Source organism: Phascolarctos cinereus, unplaced genomic scaffold (genome assembly GCF_003287225.1).
Source record: "Phascolarctos cinereus isolate Bilbo 61053 unplaced genomic scaffold, phaCin_HiC Scaffold_4;HRSCAF=312, whole genome shotgun sequence".
Taxonomy (NCBI): domain Eukaryota; kingdom Metazoa; phylum Chordata; class Mammalia; order Diprotodontia; family Phascolarctidae; genus Phascolarctos; species Phascolarctos cinereus.
Genome location: NW_027555847.1, coordinates 339,059,746 through 339,075,237, shown reverse-complemented (window position 1 = coordinate 339,075,237; position 15,492 = coordinate 339,059,746). Strand labels below are relative to the sequence as shown.

Below are 15,492 nucleotides of genomic sequence, written 5' to 3'. Positions count from 1 at the left end.
TTTGTTTGTTTGTTTATTTCTTTATTTTAATTTTAGTCTGGCAGATCTCATGCCCAGAGTCAAGGTAGAAGCAGTGGAAACTGTTGAAGGCTGTACACATGAGGTGAGTATGAATAATGAGTACAGTGACTTTAGACTGGGCATTTTCTATGAGTAATTAGGTTAGTAGGCAGTAATCAGCTTAGTTATCAGTGCAGCTTGGAAAGGCTGAGCAGTATCTGTGTTGCATTGTCATTTTATGTATAATAAGATCACAGATTTAAGGAACCTTAGAGGCCATTTTGTCAACTTTTACAGATACTGTAAGAAAAGTAAGATAACTAGCTCTTCAAATCTAGTACTCTTTCTGCTGTAACATGTTGCTTCTTATATTCCACTTTTGATTCATGTCCTAAAGTTTAGAGGTCTAGAATTCATAAGTCCCAATCTCACTACCACATGGCTGTCTTTGATAGTCTGTAGTCTCTCTGCAGGATGAAGGCTTTTAACCTTTTTTCATGGCGGTCAGTGAAGCCTATGAGAATAATGTTTTCAATGCATTGAATGAAATACATAGGATTTTAAAGGAACTTTTGCTCTAGCAAGAGCAGGTAAGAGAGGTGAGAGAGGCAGTTAAATGATACCTTACTAATATATTAAAGAAATATTCAGAGCAACACCTAATGAACAAAAATGGCTTATGGTTCAGATGGGAGCCTTATCTAATAAAACACTTCTCACATATTTCAAGGTGCAGCAGTCGTTAGAAACATAAAATAGAATCTGTGTTCTATAAGCCTTTGTTAGATCCAGTCTGTTTGAGCTCCTCTTTAGATCTGTTTTCATTTTATACAGTCTTGACTTATACAGTGTGCTTCAACTCAGTTGGAATTATGTTCATTAGGAACTTGGAATTTCTTCTGCAAATTGTGCCCTTTACATCCTTACAGAAGGATGTCTACTTTCTTTTCTACAGCTTAACTTAACAATAACATAAAGCATGGCTGCTCTGCTTCTTCCTCTCCCATCTTACTTTTTGTTTCAGTCATTGTGATAAAGCCAAGGCCAGATGCTATTCTAACTCTTAAAAATCTTTATAGAATTATGGAATTTGAGATCTGGAAAATCTCAGAAATCTTATTCTACCTTTACCTGAAGCATGAATCATCTCTATAAAAAGCTTCTAGTGCTATTGGAAGATCTCTTGTGACTGGGGACTCACTACTTTGTTTTAGTCTTTTTTTGTGTATCCCTCAGAGTGGAATTGCATTAAGTCCAGGAGAAATTTCTGTTGTCCTTTCTTAATGTCTTATCTCATCTCTGATAGCATTATCATACTATGGTTAGTTATTCAGTCCCCTAAAACTTATGATCACTAGGATGATAATAGCTAGCCTTTATATAGTACTCCAATGTTTGCAGAAGAGTACTTTACAAATATTTTTTCATTTAGTCCTCACAACAGCCCTGGGAGGTGCTGTTACTATTGTCCCCATTTTATAGATGAGGACACTGAGACAGCAGAGATTAAATGACTTGCCTAGGGACACAGCAATGTCTAGGAGCAGATTTGAATTTAGGCATTTCTGACTCTGGGTCCATCATTTCCTCAAGAGTGCCATTGGCAGGTCTAAGCAGTATCTTGGTGAGGAGACCAAAAGAACCTAGAAACTGCCATAGCCAGCAAACAGCTGATATCTTTGCAAGTCAGTTAACATTAAGCACCAACTGTATGTCGGGCACTGTGCTTAACACTGGCAATAAGAATGAAGCTTACAGTCAAATAGGGAAATAACATAACAAAAAAATAGAATGTGAAGGAAAAAAAGGTACTCCTCACAGAGGGCATGATGGAGCAGTCAGTCACAGAGGTCCCAAAGTAGTGCAGAATTGAGATGTGTGAGCTGCGCTCTCTCCTAGTGAAGGTTTGAAGTTCAAGGCTCTACCCTCCAATCAGAGAGGCAGAAGTGATGAGGAGTCCTAAGGCTGATGAGATTTTACAGGATAATAAGGTTATCCCAATAATAAGCTTCGGGGGGGGGGGGGGCTCATGGAGAAACCAGTCAGAGAAGTCCCAAAGTAGTACAGCCAGGTGAGAAATTGCTAAGTGGAGCACAGAAGAACCAAGGGCAACATTGGTTTATAATACAAAATCATTTGAAAAACAGAAGGTAATGAACAGTGGAGTTCTCCAAAAAGGTTAGTGTATGACCAAACTGAACAATATCACTCCAAGGGATTTATAGATGAAACTGTCAGGAGGGCAAGAAATAGACAGAAAATGGAACAGATTTTTCAAAACGTCCAAAATGTTTTCATCTTTGAGGATGAATAAAACCAGCCTCTACAGCATAACTACCAGAGTGACTTTAGACCAGCCACACATTGTCTCTGGGCCTTAGATTCCCAGAGGGAATCCATCCCCTCTTAGATCCACTTAAGAGAGGTATTAGTTCTAAGCAAGATTTTCAAAAATATTTATAGCTCTTTTTGAGGTGACAAAGAAATCCAAGGGGGTGCCCATGAATTGCAAAATGACTGAATAAATTGTGGTTGATGAATGTGGCGGAAATGGTAAAGGGAATGGTTTCAGAGAGACATGCGAGGACTGAGAGAATGAGGTGAGCAGATGCAAGAGAACAGTTTCTACAATAACAATGCTATTGTAAAAATAAAAAAAACTTTGGAAGAATTAGGAGCTCTAATCAATGTAATGATCCGCTACACTCAGAGAACTCATGATGAAACGTGCTGCTCGTCTCCTGATAAAAAAAAAGGACTCGAGAGTGCAGAATAAGACCCTTTTAAAAAAAATCATCTATTCACTTTCTTCTTTTGTCCTCATTTGGGAAGGGAGAAAAGACAGAGTTTTGCTGATTTAAGTGTGTGCTTTAAAGATGAAGGTCAAGCACCACCTTCTATTAGGGGTTTTGGGTGCCCCTCCTCAAGCTGTTAGTGCTACTTAAATACTTGTTAATTTATCATCCATTTTTCAGTTGTCTTTCATTTTCCTTAGAGAGTTTCATTCACTTTTGAGGTTATAATTGTTAGATTTATGCCCTTCATTTAATTCTTTTGTAATGATTTCTCTTTACCCATTTTCTACTCTTTTAGTAAGCACTTGATCTCTGAAATTAATTTTGCTTGTATGAATTTGTTTCCAGTTCCCAAAACTCTCATATGGCTTACCTCCACCCTGTTCCATCCCTAGTCTCTTTAGTTTACTTTTGTTGTTACTTGTTGGCCTTTCCAGCACAGATTAAAGTAGATTCTGAATACTCCCTGCCTCCTCCTCTGCCTATCTCCTTCTCCTCCCTCCCCCCATTATAGGTTTTTGAGTAGTATAGGTCTTTGTTGCCATTTTCTGAGAAGTATCAATTTACTTTTGACTTCTTCCTTATTCATTTTCCGCGGACAGGGAGTGTGGTATATGTGAGAAATAACTCATTCAGACTCAGGAGGGATGAAGTTAAAAGCCCATTTATTACATAGTTGCAACCACAGGTCTCCTATGGACTAGGACACATTGTACCAAAGCAGGAGTTCACTATTTATCTCTAATCCTGGCCGCAAAATGCCTTTTCTGTGTCCTCATTGGCCGAGTACTCCAGAGCGTGCAACTTTTTGGTAGGCCTGTGACACGTTACTCCTTGACACGTCCTCCCTTCTTCTTCATACATCCCGTATTCAGAAAGTGTAGTCTTAGCCTCTCCTAGAGGTGGAGAAGCTAATATTTATAAGCCTATTAAGCGCTCACTCTAAGCAAAGCTTAACCTTTGTCCTACTTACTAACTTCTAACAGCAAAGCAAGATAAGACCAGCTTTATCTTTTTTTTACCTAGTTACTTTTAGCAGTTGTTTCAATTTTATGGAAGCTCTTGTTCTACTTAACTAACTTCTATCAGTAAAACACTATTCTTTTGTATCCTGTTTTACTTAGTTACTTTTCTCACTGTTTGCTCCAAATTTGTGGGAACGAACATTTTTGTTCTTTCTCTCAGTATAGCAGAAATCACAGGAATTTTAATACCTAAGAATTCATATTAGAACTGGAAGTATTGTAGGAGGCTATCTAGTCCAATCCTTTCATTTTATAAATGAGGAAACTAATATAAATGAGGAAACATCCATTGGTTAAGTAACTGGTACAAGGTTATATAGGTAATAAGTGCCAGAAAGGAGATTTGAACCCAAGTCTTCTGACTCCAGAGCCAGTGCTTTCTCTATAGTACTGTGCTACAAATGAAAAGTAGTCTTATCTCCAATTTCTTTTAATCACATCACATTTAATTTCCACCACATTTTGGAGGTGGCTCTCTGAGAAAGCTAAGAAATAAATCTGGAAGTAATAAGTTATTTTTATATTTTTTCTTTCCAATTTTCATTAGGTTGCATTACCTGCAGATGAAGAATATGTTCCACTGAAGCCACGAGATGGAAAAGCTGCCAAGGTTCAGTGAATTTTCTTTCAGTAATTCACTATTACACATGAGCTAAAAATATTAATAATTGTATTCATAGAAGATGCCCCTTTATTAGTTTATAATATTTTAATACATTAAGGCTATTATTTCATTTCCCTGGTTTCTGCCTCTGTCTTAGATCATAACCCCTCTGCATTTCATTGGTATTTGGCTATTACTGTGGCCAAAAAATCCATCACCTCAAGCATCTAGGTGGTGCATTGGATAGAGCACTGGCCCTGAAGTCAGGAGGACCTGATTTCAAATCCGGCCTCAGACCAAACACTTCACACGTACTAGCTGTGTGACCCTGGGCAAGTCACTTAACCCCAATTGCCTAAAAGACAAATATAAAGTTTCAATTAAACACCAAAATAAAAATCTTGAAATTTAAAAAGAGAGAATAATAAAATTGGAAACAAAAAATTAATTAATGAACAAGGTTAGGAGCTATTAAAAAATAATAAAATAAACCATTAATTAATTAATTTGATTAAAAAGAAGCAAAAGGAAAGCCAATTTACCAGTATCAAAAGTGAAAAAAAAAATTCACAACAAATGATGAATAAAAGTATTATTAGAAACTATTTTGCCCTACTATGTGCAAATAAAACCAACAACTTAAATAAATATTTACAAAAACATAAAATATCCAAATTAGCAGAACAAGAAATAGAGAATTTTAAAAACCTAGTTTCAGAGGAAGAAACTGAACATCCCATAAAAGAACTTCTAAAGAAAAAAAACACAGGACCAAATGGATTCACAAGTGAATTGTATCAGATATTCAGAGAACAATTAATTCTATGATAACATAAACTGTTTGCAAAAACAAAAAAAGGTTGTGGTGGAAGGGGAAGAGATTGTACCAAATTCTTTCTGTGCTGCAGATGTGGTCTTGATACATAAACTAGTGAGGGTCAAAACAGAAAAAGAAAACAGATGAATTTCCTAAGGAGCATCGCTGCAAATTTTTAAAATCAAATATTCACAAAAAGGTATAAAATATTATAAAGATGAAATTCTATGACCAGGTTGGATTTATAAAAAGAATGCAAAATTGGCTTAGTATTAGTAAAACTACACACTTAATGAACCATATTGATAAAAATTTCAAAAATCACATGATTATGTCAATAGATGCAGAAAAAGCTTTTGACAAAATATGACATTCATTTCTATGTAAAAAAAAACACTAGAAAACAAAGGAATAAATAGGTCCAGCAATGTTAGATCTTAAACTACACTACAAAAACAGTAATTAGTAAAATAATTTGCTACTAGTTAAAAAATAGAGAGCAATCAGTGAAACATATTTACTATATAATATACAAAAGCAAGTGTATCTTGTGCCCTAGTATTTGACAAATACAACATGTAAAGACTCACTCTCCTGGGGAAATGGACAGCGGTATGGAAAAAATTACAGTTAGATCAACACCTCACACCTTATACCAAGATAAGCTCCAAATGGGAACATGACTTGGACATAGATCGCATCATAAATAAATTAGAGAAATGGGGGAAATTACCCATCATGACCAAAAAACAACAACAACAACAATAATAATAATAAAATAAATAAGTGAATGAATGAATGAATAGGGGCAGCTAGGTGGCGCAGTGGGTAGAGCACCAGCCCTGAAGTCAGGAGGATCTGAGTTCAAATATAACCTCAGACCAAACACTTGACATTTACTAGCTGTGTGACCCTGGGCAAGTCATTTAACCTCAGTTGCCTTAAAAACAAAATCCATCACCTTGTGACCAACTTGGTGATGGGCCTCTCTGAATTAGAGGATCATCCTTGAGTTGGATTAGGCAATCTCCAGGCCCCAACTGCGCTGTATCAGACTAGAACTTGGTGGAGGTCATGATATTGAGAATTTTTTAAAGTCTTTTTCCTTAAAATAGAAAATTAAAACATTGAGACCAAATTTTAGTGCTTCTTGATCAAAAACCTATTTTTTTTAAAAAAAATCCCTTTCTCTGTCTTTGGCAATAGGATCATGTATCTGTTGCAAACAGGTCATCTGTGGATGTTTTTCTGAACATTCTTCTTAATCCTTCATGTTCTTTTGTCATTCTCCTAAAGATTTTGTTGGATTTTATTTATTTTGTAGGAATATCCGTTCATTCTTGATGCCTTTCAGAGAGAAGCCATTCAGTGTGTAGATAACAACCAGTCAGTTTTAGTTTCTGCACATACATCAGCTGGAAAAACAGTATGTGCTGAGTAAGTAACTTCATTTTTTAAATAAACTTTTAAAAATAAGCATTATTTTCTGTATCTTCTACAGTAAGGTGATTTTCAGTTCAGATTTCATTTGTACCTTGCTCATAGTTCTGGAATTTTAGAGCAAGAAAGACATTAAAGACAATTCTGTCTTGTTCTGGAACTCAACTTACAGCTGAGGAGATGTAGGCTTAGAAAGTTACTTGCCTGTGGTAAACAGTTTGTTTATGGAAGCACCAAGAATGAGGCCTTTCTGATGCATTATACTGCCTCAATTCAATCTAATTCAATAACAAATAAAACTATTCACCGAGGTAAGTTCATTTACTGAGGTATAAGTTTAGAATTCTCATTCTTATTTTTCTTTCTTTTTTTTTGCAAGGCAATTGGGGTTGAGGGACTATTGAGAGTAAAATATTCTTAATATTCATTGAAATCTTTTTTGGTTTTTCTAAAGACCAGCTACTAGAATTTTATTCATGTGAAAACCTTTTTTTCTAAGAGGGAAATTACAACCATATTGATAGAATAGATCAAAAAGGAATAATTTGAGTATGAATTTTGTGAATTTTTAAAAAAATTGGTTTCACATATTTAGGTATGCCATTGCTTTGGCTTTGAGAGAAAAGCAGCGTGTGATATTTACCAGTCCGATTAAGGCTTTAAGTAATCAGAAATATCGTGAAATGTATGAAGAATTTCAAGATGTTGGCCTGATGACTGGTGATGTTACCATAAATCCTACAGCTTCTTGCCTGGTTATGACTACTGAGGTAAATTACTTAACTTTTCACTTTATTTTTCCCTCCAGGTTGCCTCTGAAATTAAAACTTGTAAAACTATACTGTGTCAAAAATTCAGAATATTTACATACTTGTTTTATCTAAAACTCTAAATATGCAGTATTATTGAATTTTAAATTTGCTTTCCTGTAGTTATTTGGTTAGTAATGTGAAAGTAATATCAGTAGTAAAGTGCTTACTGTTATTTTGGAACATGACTTTGTAGATAGTTTAAACCCTAGCTTTTACATATTGAATCTAGTTTTTTCTCATCTAAATGGTGACACATGACTGTGATTTTGTAAATATGGGATACTAATAGGGTTTTTAAAAATCACAGTAGAGCTTCATGTTTGGATAGTGGTTACTTCTTGACCAGTGTAAAATACTAGTGGGTATAAATCCAAAAATGGATGCCCTAGGAGTATTCAGTGTGAGTTCTTACCCAGATATACTTTGTTCTGCATTTTGAAGCTGCCTTAATTTTCCTTGCCTCTTAAGTCACACTCTGTGTTTCTGGACCAGCATTAAAGATAGATAGGCTGAGAGTTGCCGTGGTGTAGTAGATAGAGCATTGTACTTAGAAAGACCTTTGCTTAAGTCCTGCCTTTTACACATAATGGCTATGAGACACTTTGGCAAGTTATTTAACCTCAGTGTCATAGATATCGTAAGCTCTAAGACTGTAAATTGCAAAACAGATGCTGATATATATTATATAGGGAGACTCTTTATTGAAACGTTACTATACAAATAACATCACAAATCTGGTTCCAAAAAAAGATAATTTCTTGTTACTAGAAATTCTGTGCTTTGGGTATGTTAAGGATGTCTTAAGGAGCCGTGTTGTCTGTATGACTCAAAGAAGACCCAGGAATGATGATTTAAAAAAAAAAAACAAAAAACTAGAAGCACTATTGGTAGTATGTGAGGGCTGATAGACCATCTGAGGTTTGTGTCACAGATGGACGATAACTTAAAAGTTGTTTTCAGAATTGAGATAGTAGAACTTGAAACTCTGGTTCTGGGATAGGCTTTATTTGAAATTGTGGGAAAGTGGATGAAACGTGACTCTCCTTGCAGTACAACTGTTTCCTGCATACTTTTATGTTAAAAAAAAAAGTACCGAGTGATTCTGACATTTGAAAGGATATTTAGGAAAACATAGTCTGTTACCCAGTCTTCAACCGAAACAGAAATTCTAATGCTCCTTGAAAAAAAAGCCTCCAGTTGCTTACTCTTGGGAAAGATCTGTTTTCCACTGAATTTATAAGTGTCTTACAGAAACTATTCGGTTTTCAATTCCTTAGATTTTGAGAAGTATGCTGTACCGAGGGTCTGAGGTTATGCGAGAAGTTGCTTGGGTTATATTTGATGAAATTCATTATATGAGAGATTCAGGTAATGTTTTCTGTTTTCTGAGTATGGTTTATAAAATGTCCATCTTGAACTGTATATTCTATAGTCATCTCAAATTTAACATGTCTAAAACAGAACTCATTTATCTTTTTCCTCAAACCCTCCCCTCTCTCAAACTTTCCTATTACTATCAGGGGTATCAACATCCTTAGTCTGTTACAATTACTTTCCGTCTACTTATGCATTTTTTTTAATTAAATTTTTTGTTTAATAAACAAAAGTTGTTTTTATCTCTCCCTCCACCCCCCACCATGGTCTATACCCTACCACACCTTAAGAAGAAAAAGATAATGTTTGACTTTTTGTCTTTGTACAGATCATTAGTCTTCCTTGTTTAGTGTGAAGTAGAAATATTTTGGTCCTTTGAATATGAAGTTATCTTCAGCAGTACTTTGAGTCCTAAAGTGTTCAGGCTATTGCATTTTAATGCATAATTTTGTTGGGGGTTTATGTTATCAGATGGCTCTAATGCTAGTATAGATTTATGGTAAGGGTGAGTATATGAGGAAAGAAACAGTTTCTGGCAGTATTACTTCAATAATTTGAAGTTCTGTATTTGTGGTTTTTACTTTCTAGAGCGTGGTGTGGTATGGGAAGAAACTATTATTTTGCTTCCTGATAATGTTCACTATGTCTTCCTTTCTGCTACTATTCCAAATGCTCGGCAGTTTGCAGAGTGGATTTGTCATCTACATAAACAGGTACCTCTTTCTTTACTAAAAACACCGTTTCTTTGTCAAGGAGCATAATACTTTAGTTTTAGATTTGTTTTATGTCCAGTACCATACAACTAATCCTGCAAAGAAGATAAAGGGAGAGGGTGAAAAAACAAAAAGCAAGCACCTTGCAATGTTTTATTCACCGTATCTTGCTTTACAAATGAAGGCTTACAATTGCTTTTTTTTTTATTGTTTACAGATTTCTTTTTTTTTTGAAATATATTTTTAAACATTAATCTTCAGCATTCGCTTTTATAAGATTTTGAGTTTTAAATTATCTCCTCTTCCTTCCCCCCTCCCTTAAACGGTATGCAGTCTAATATAGCCCATACATGTACAATCATATGAAACATATTTCCACTTTAGTCATGTTGTAAAGAAGAGTTACAACCTAAGGGGAAAACCATGCGAAAGGAGGAAAAAAACAGGGAGAAATAGTATGCTTTGCTCTGCATTCAGACTCCATAGTTCTTTCTGTAGACGTGGATAGCATTTTCTATCACAAGTCTTTTGGAGTTGTCTTAGATCATTGCATTGCTCGGAAGAGCTAAGTCGACAGAATTGGTCATCATACAGTCTTGCTGTTATTTATACAGTGTTCTCCTGATTCTGCTCATTTCACTCAGCATCAGTTCATGCAGGTCTTTCCAGGTCTTTCTGAAGGCCACCTGCTCATCATTTCTTATGGAACAATAGTATTCCATTACATTCACATACCACAACTTGTTCAGCCATTCCCCAATTGATGGGCATCCCCTCAATTGCCAACAGTTGGCCACCACAAAAAGCGCTGCTATAAAAATTTGGGACACATGGGTCCTTTTCCTACAGTTTCTTATGATCTGCAGGTATCTGCCAAAGCTGACCATATGGTCAAATCGGGAGAAAGTGTGGACAATTATATCCATATACCAGTTAAAATGCAAAAGACACCTTGAAATATGTCATGGCTGGAAAACCTGACATACATATGAATACTAGTTCATATATGTACATTTTTTTTTGTTAGTTGCTTGATGTATTTCTAGATTAATACTCTATCCTTGCTGACTCCCAAGATTTACCTATTTTAATCTAAACTGAATACTTTTGCACTATTAATCTATTAACACTAATTTAATCTTGTTATCACCTTACTAAAAGAAAATCACAAAATCTCAGAGTTGGAAGAAACCTCAAATCCCATATAATCTGACATCTCTTTTAACACCTAGAAAGTGACCTTCTTGCCTTGGCTCAAATATCTCCCGTGAGGAGGTAGCCCACTACATCCCAAGTAAGCCTCTATCTTTTGGATAACTCTCACTCTCAAGAACTTTTTTCTTACAGCAGGTCTCATATTGATCTTTCTTTCCCTCAGCATTTCTTGGTTCTTACTTCCATGATCTGTTTTTTTTTCTTTTGTTTTGTTTTGTTTTGTTAGCCATTCAAGAAATATTAAAGACATTACAACCTCTGCATAGCAGAAATTAAAACCTGTATTTACTTTCTAGAAAAACATGTTGGCTGCTAAGATTACTTAACATTGATACTAAAATTAAGTTCTGTCTGTCAGAAGTGGCTTTTTTCTAACTTATTTATTTTTCTTATTTTAATTATTTAAAATAAATATATATATTTAGAAATACATCTTTATAGAGCTGTACATACATATAGACATATATAAAGTACATATGTATGTATAATACATATTTATAGTCATACATACATAAAGGTATGTAAAAAGTATATATATGTATAATACATCTTTATAAAGCTATACATACATATAAGTATATATACATGTATTTATGTAGATGAATAGTTAAGATATAAATATGCACACACGTGTTGATATCTTTTTTTTCAGCTTCACTGACATTTCCCAACATATCCTTCCCTGTCACAAAGAACTATTCCTTGTATACCATAAAGAATAAAAAAAAGACATTTTACAAGTTTAGTAAAACTGCACTTTGAAAAAATACATTCCAACATTTATTGGATATCATATCCCTGTTCCATACTTATAATCTCTCCTTCTCTGTAGAGAAAGGGGAGAGGATTCTTCTTATCTTTCTTCTTTAAAGCTAAACTCTGTCATTAGTACTTCAGAGCATTTGTTTTAAATTTTTTAATTGTTCTTTCCATTAACGTTGTTGTCATGTATAATGTGTTCCTGGTTTTACTTCAGATTACATTAGTTCATACAAGTCTTCCCATGCTTCTACACATTCACCATATCCATAATTTTTTATTACACATTGGTATTCTTTTACCTTCATATACCACCTCTTGTTTAGCCATTTGCCAATTGATGTGCATCTACTTTGTTTCCAGGATTTGATCCATGTGAAGTCAAATCTCAGAGTTGTTTTGATTTGAATTTCTTTTGTGGTTGTAATCGAAAGGATTACTTACTGCGAAGTTTCAATTTAGGTTCGGATCTCGAGATATAATGACATGTACTCAGTATAAACTTAACAAATAATCACATTTATTTTACAATGATTAAAGCAAAATACACACATAAAGATGAGAAAAACGTACAATATAATAAGTAGTAATCAAAATAAATAAAAGGAGGAATAACAAAAGAAAGGATACACACTCACTAACCAGGCGAGCTCATATCTACTAGATCGGGGAGACTGAAGAATGGCCAAGAGGTCCGGTCAGGGAGGCAACGAGGCAGTGTCCCACTCCGACTCAACAGAAGCCGTGCACGTGGTCCGCTTCTGGCCACAACAGAGATTTGGCCTCCCTATCTCTGACATCAAAGTACTCCAAAAATCCCCTTCCAAATGACCCCTTTTGTATCTATGTAAACCAGGGGAAAACTATCTTGATATTTTGTTTTGTGTACATCCCCCTGGTGAGTACTCAGGTCCAGGGCACACACACATTCTAACAAAGGTTGGAGCTTGATCAAAGCTCCAAATACCTGTTTGTTGTGTAAATCTCCAAGAAGTGATCAATTCCTTGGACAGTTACACGCTTTTCTCAAGAAAAATGTTCCTAGAGATAAATTGGTTTCCCAGGTAACAGTTTGTTACTTAATGTTCTAGTCTCCTTGATCCTGGCCATACTTTGGTAACTCCAGTTTATCTTTCTGTCAGGTCATGAGGCAGTTACACCGTCAGGTTAGGAGACGGTTACACAGGGGTCTGGGGAGGATCTGTCCTCCTCAGTTTCCCTTACAGTAGTTAGTGATTTAGTGCATTCTGTTGTTATATTGTTGATCTGTTTGTTACTATCCTTTGACCACTTAGATCTACAACTGGAAGGGCCCTCAGAGGCCATCTAGTCCAACCCCTTCATTTTACAGATGAGAAGTGACTTGCCCAGGTTCACACAAGTCATAAGCATCAGACTCTTTGCACTGTGCCGTATCTGACCCTTATCAGAGGTATTCAATACAAAGATTTATACCAGAGATTCAAGGATAGTTCAAAATTAGAGAAACAAGATAATTGTGTTAAAAACAAAAACATTTAAAAACAGATTGTTACATCAGTAGATTTAGAAAAGGCCTTTGACAAAGTACAATGGTCATTCTAAAACCCTACAAGGCATTATTAGCCTTCTACATTAAAATACATTTTTATTGATTGGGGGGAGGTAGGCATAGTCTGTATATCCCTGAATCCCTATATCCTTCCCTCATCTGTTTTTTGTTTGTTTGTGAGGCAGTGGGGGTTAAGTGACTTACCCAGGTTCACACAACTAGTAAGTGTCAAGGGTCAGGTTCTCTTGACTATAGGGATTGTGCTCGGCTATACCACCTAGCTGCCTCCCAAGCTGTCTCCTTTAAGAAATACTTTTTAAAAAGAAAGAAGAAGAAAGTTTCACAAAACTAACCAACCTATCCAAAAAAATGTCTGACATTATATGCAGTCTTATATTTACCCATGGTCCCTCACCTCTGCAAAGAAGTGGGTGGTGGGGAGTGATGTCTTCCCATATTTTCCTTTGGGACCAAGCTTCATAGCATTCGGTTTTGCTTGTTTTGTTGTTTTTTCCATTTGCACTTTTATACTCGTTATGTATGTAGTTTTCTACCTCCACAGCATCTCCAACTCCTTCTCTCTATTAAAAAAGGCTCTTTTAATGCAAGCCCTTATCACATCTTCTATAGTTTTATTGCAGTGTCCTTCTGAATGGACTCCCTACCTCATCTCACTCCGCTCTAGTCTATCTTCCACCCTGGTGGCAGAGTGATTTTCTTTAAGCTCACATATGATCATGTCACGTCTCTGTTGGGATAACTCCGTTGGATAAATTCCATATTGTCTCAAGGATTAAGTATAAACTCTGTTCAGCTTTAAAGACCCAACCTGTCTTTCTAGCCTCATTGTTATACACTGTGTGTTTCAGCCAAAGTGGCCTTCTGTCTTTTCCTTGCACAAAGCATTAGGTGTCTTGTCTCTGGTTTTGAAAGAGAATTAATCTTTAGAGATTTTAAGTTTATACAAACCTCTTAAACTCAAAGAATGCTATTCTGGGAACTTTCAGGGAAGTTCTCGTTCTTTCTCTTACAAGCTATAGCAGTTAAACAATTGCCAGCATCAACAAACATCCTTTTCCTTGTAGGATGCCAATCATTATTTTGGGGCAGTTAGAAATCCCTGTTGTTTGCATGAAGCTTTGAGAGCTGCAGAGGTAAAGCCTGTAATTCTGGTAGTTTGGGTTATTTGACCCAAATAAGTATGACCTTTTATTTCAGGCGTTACATTTGAATCCTTTTAAGCCAATAGTAATAGTGGGTAGCTATGTCTATGGTACTGTGACTTAAAGAGTTTTCTTTTTTCACGTGTGTTCTTTAAATACTTCTTCTGAAAAATTATTATGAGGATTTAAAAAGATTTTTCTCCTATGGGTTCAGTGTTTGGAACATGTTATTTCCATAGGTTAATATTAATAACTAGAATTTATGGAGTATTTAAGGTTTACAAAGCACTTTACAAATAATCTCTTTTTATTCTCACAACCACTCTGAAAGGTAGGTGCTATTATTATCCCCTTTTACAGATGAGGAAACTGGAAAAAAAAACCAAACCACAGATGAGGAAACTGAGGCAAACAGGTTATGATTTGCCCAAGGTCAATTAGATAGTAAGTGACTCAGGCCAATTTTGAACTCAGATCTTCCTAACTACAGGTTCAGAATTCTATCTACTGTGTAACTTAACTGCCTCAGTACCTTAAAGGCTCAAAAGAAATTTAGCTGGAAAAAAATGTATGTGCTTGAGGAATAAACTGTTTTCAATTTTTCTTTAAATTTGCAGCCTTGCCATGTAATTTATACAGATTATCGACCAACTCCATTGCAACATTATATCTTTCCAGCAGGAGGAGATGGCCTTCATCTTGTTGTTGATGAAAATGTAAGTGATTTTCGTGTGTTGTTTTTTTCTTAATCATAACTCTTTAGTGTTTTAAACATAAATGGTAGGTGAAGGCCCAGTTGCTTTATTTAGGCTTTTGCTTATAGATCACTTTGTATAGGTTTTAGTATTGTATGAAAATCATATAAATCTTTCAGAAATGAATTCTTTTAGTCAACTTGGTATAATTTTATGCTTTTATGCTAATAAATTTTTGTGATGTGAACGATGTTTGAATTGTGTTGACATTTTTGATGAAATTGCTTACAAGAGTAACTTTGGTTCCAGGGTGATTTCAGAGAAGATAATTTTAATACTGCAATGCAAGTACTTAGAGATGCAGGAGATTTGGCAAAAGGAGATCAGAAGGGGAGGAAAGGAGGAACTAAAGGTAATCTCTAATTTTGCTTTGAAATTAGTTTATGTCATTCAGTTTCAAATTATTTGATGTTAAAAATTAGAGTTTTTGTTTTTAGAAAGTTTCAGAGATATATGGGTTTAAGTTAATGATTTATATAAAAAATAATT

General features: G+C 35.2%; 1 protein-coding gene across 1 annotated transcript in view; it reads left to right on the top strand.

Annotated features, from left to right (window-relative positions):
* The window catches only part of MTREX (Mtr4 exosome RNA helicase), an 87,568-nt gene that overhangs the window by 7,635 nt on the left and 64,441 nt on the right, over window positions 1–15,492 (top strand). The window contains exons 3-10 of the mRNA XM_020997216.2: window positions 37–103; window positions 4,368–4,430; window positions 6,566–6,678; window positions 7,277–7,451; window positions 8,771–8,861; window positions 9,456–9,580; window positions 14,866–14,964; window positions 15,253–15,355. Of these exons, the coding sequence (XP_020852875.1) occupies window positions 37–103; window positions 4,368–4,430; window positions 6,566–6,678; window positions 7,277–7,451; window positions 8,771–8,861; window positions 9,456–9,580; window positions 14,866–14,964; window positions 15,253–15,355 (836 nt within the window). The remainder of the gene's footprint in view (window positions 1–36; window positions 104–4,367; window positions 4,431–6,565; window positions 6,679–7,276; window positions 7,452–8,770; window positions 8,862–9,455; window positions 9,581–14,865; window positions 14,965–15,252; window positions 15,356–15,492) is intronic.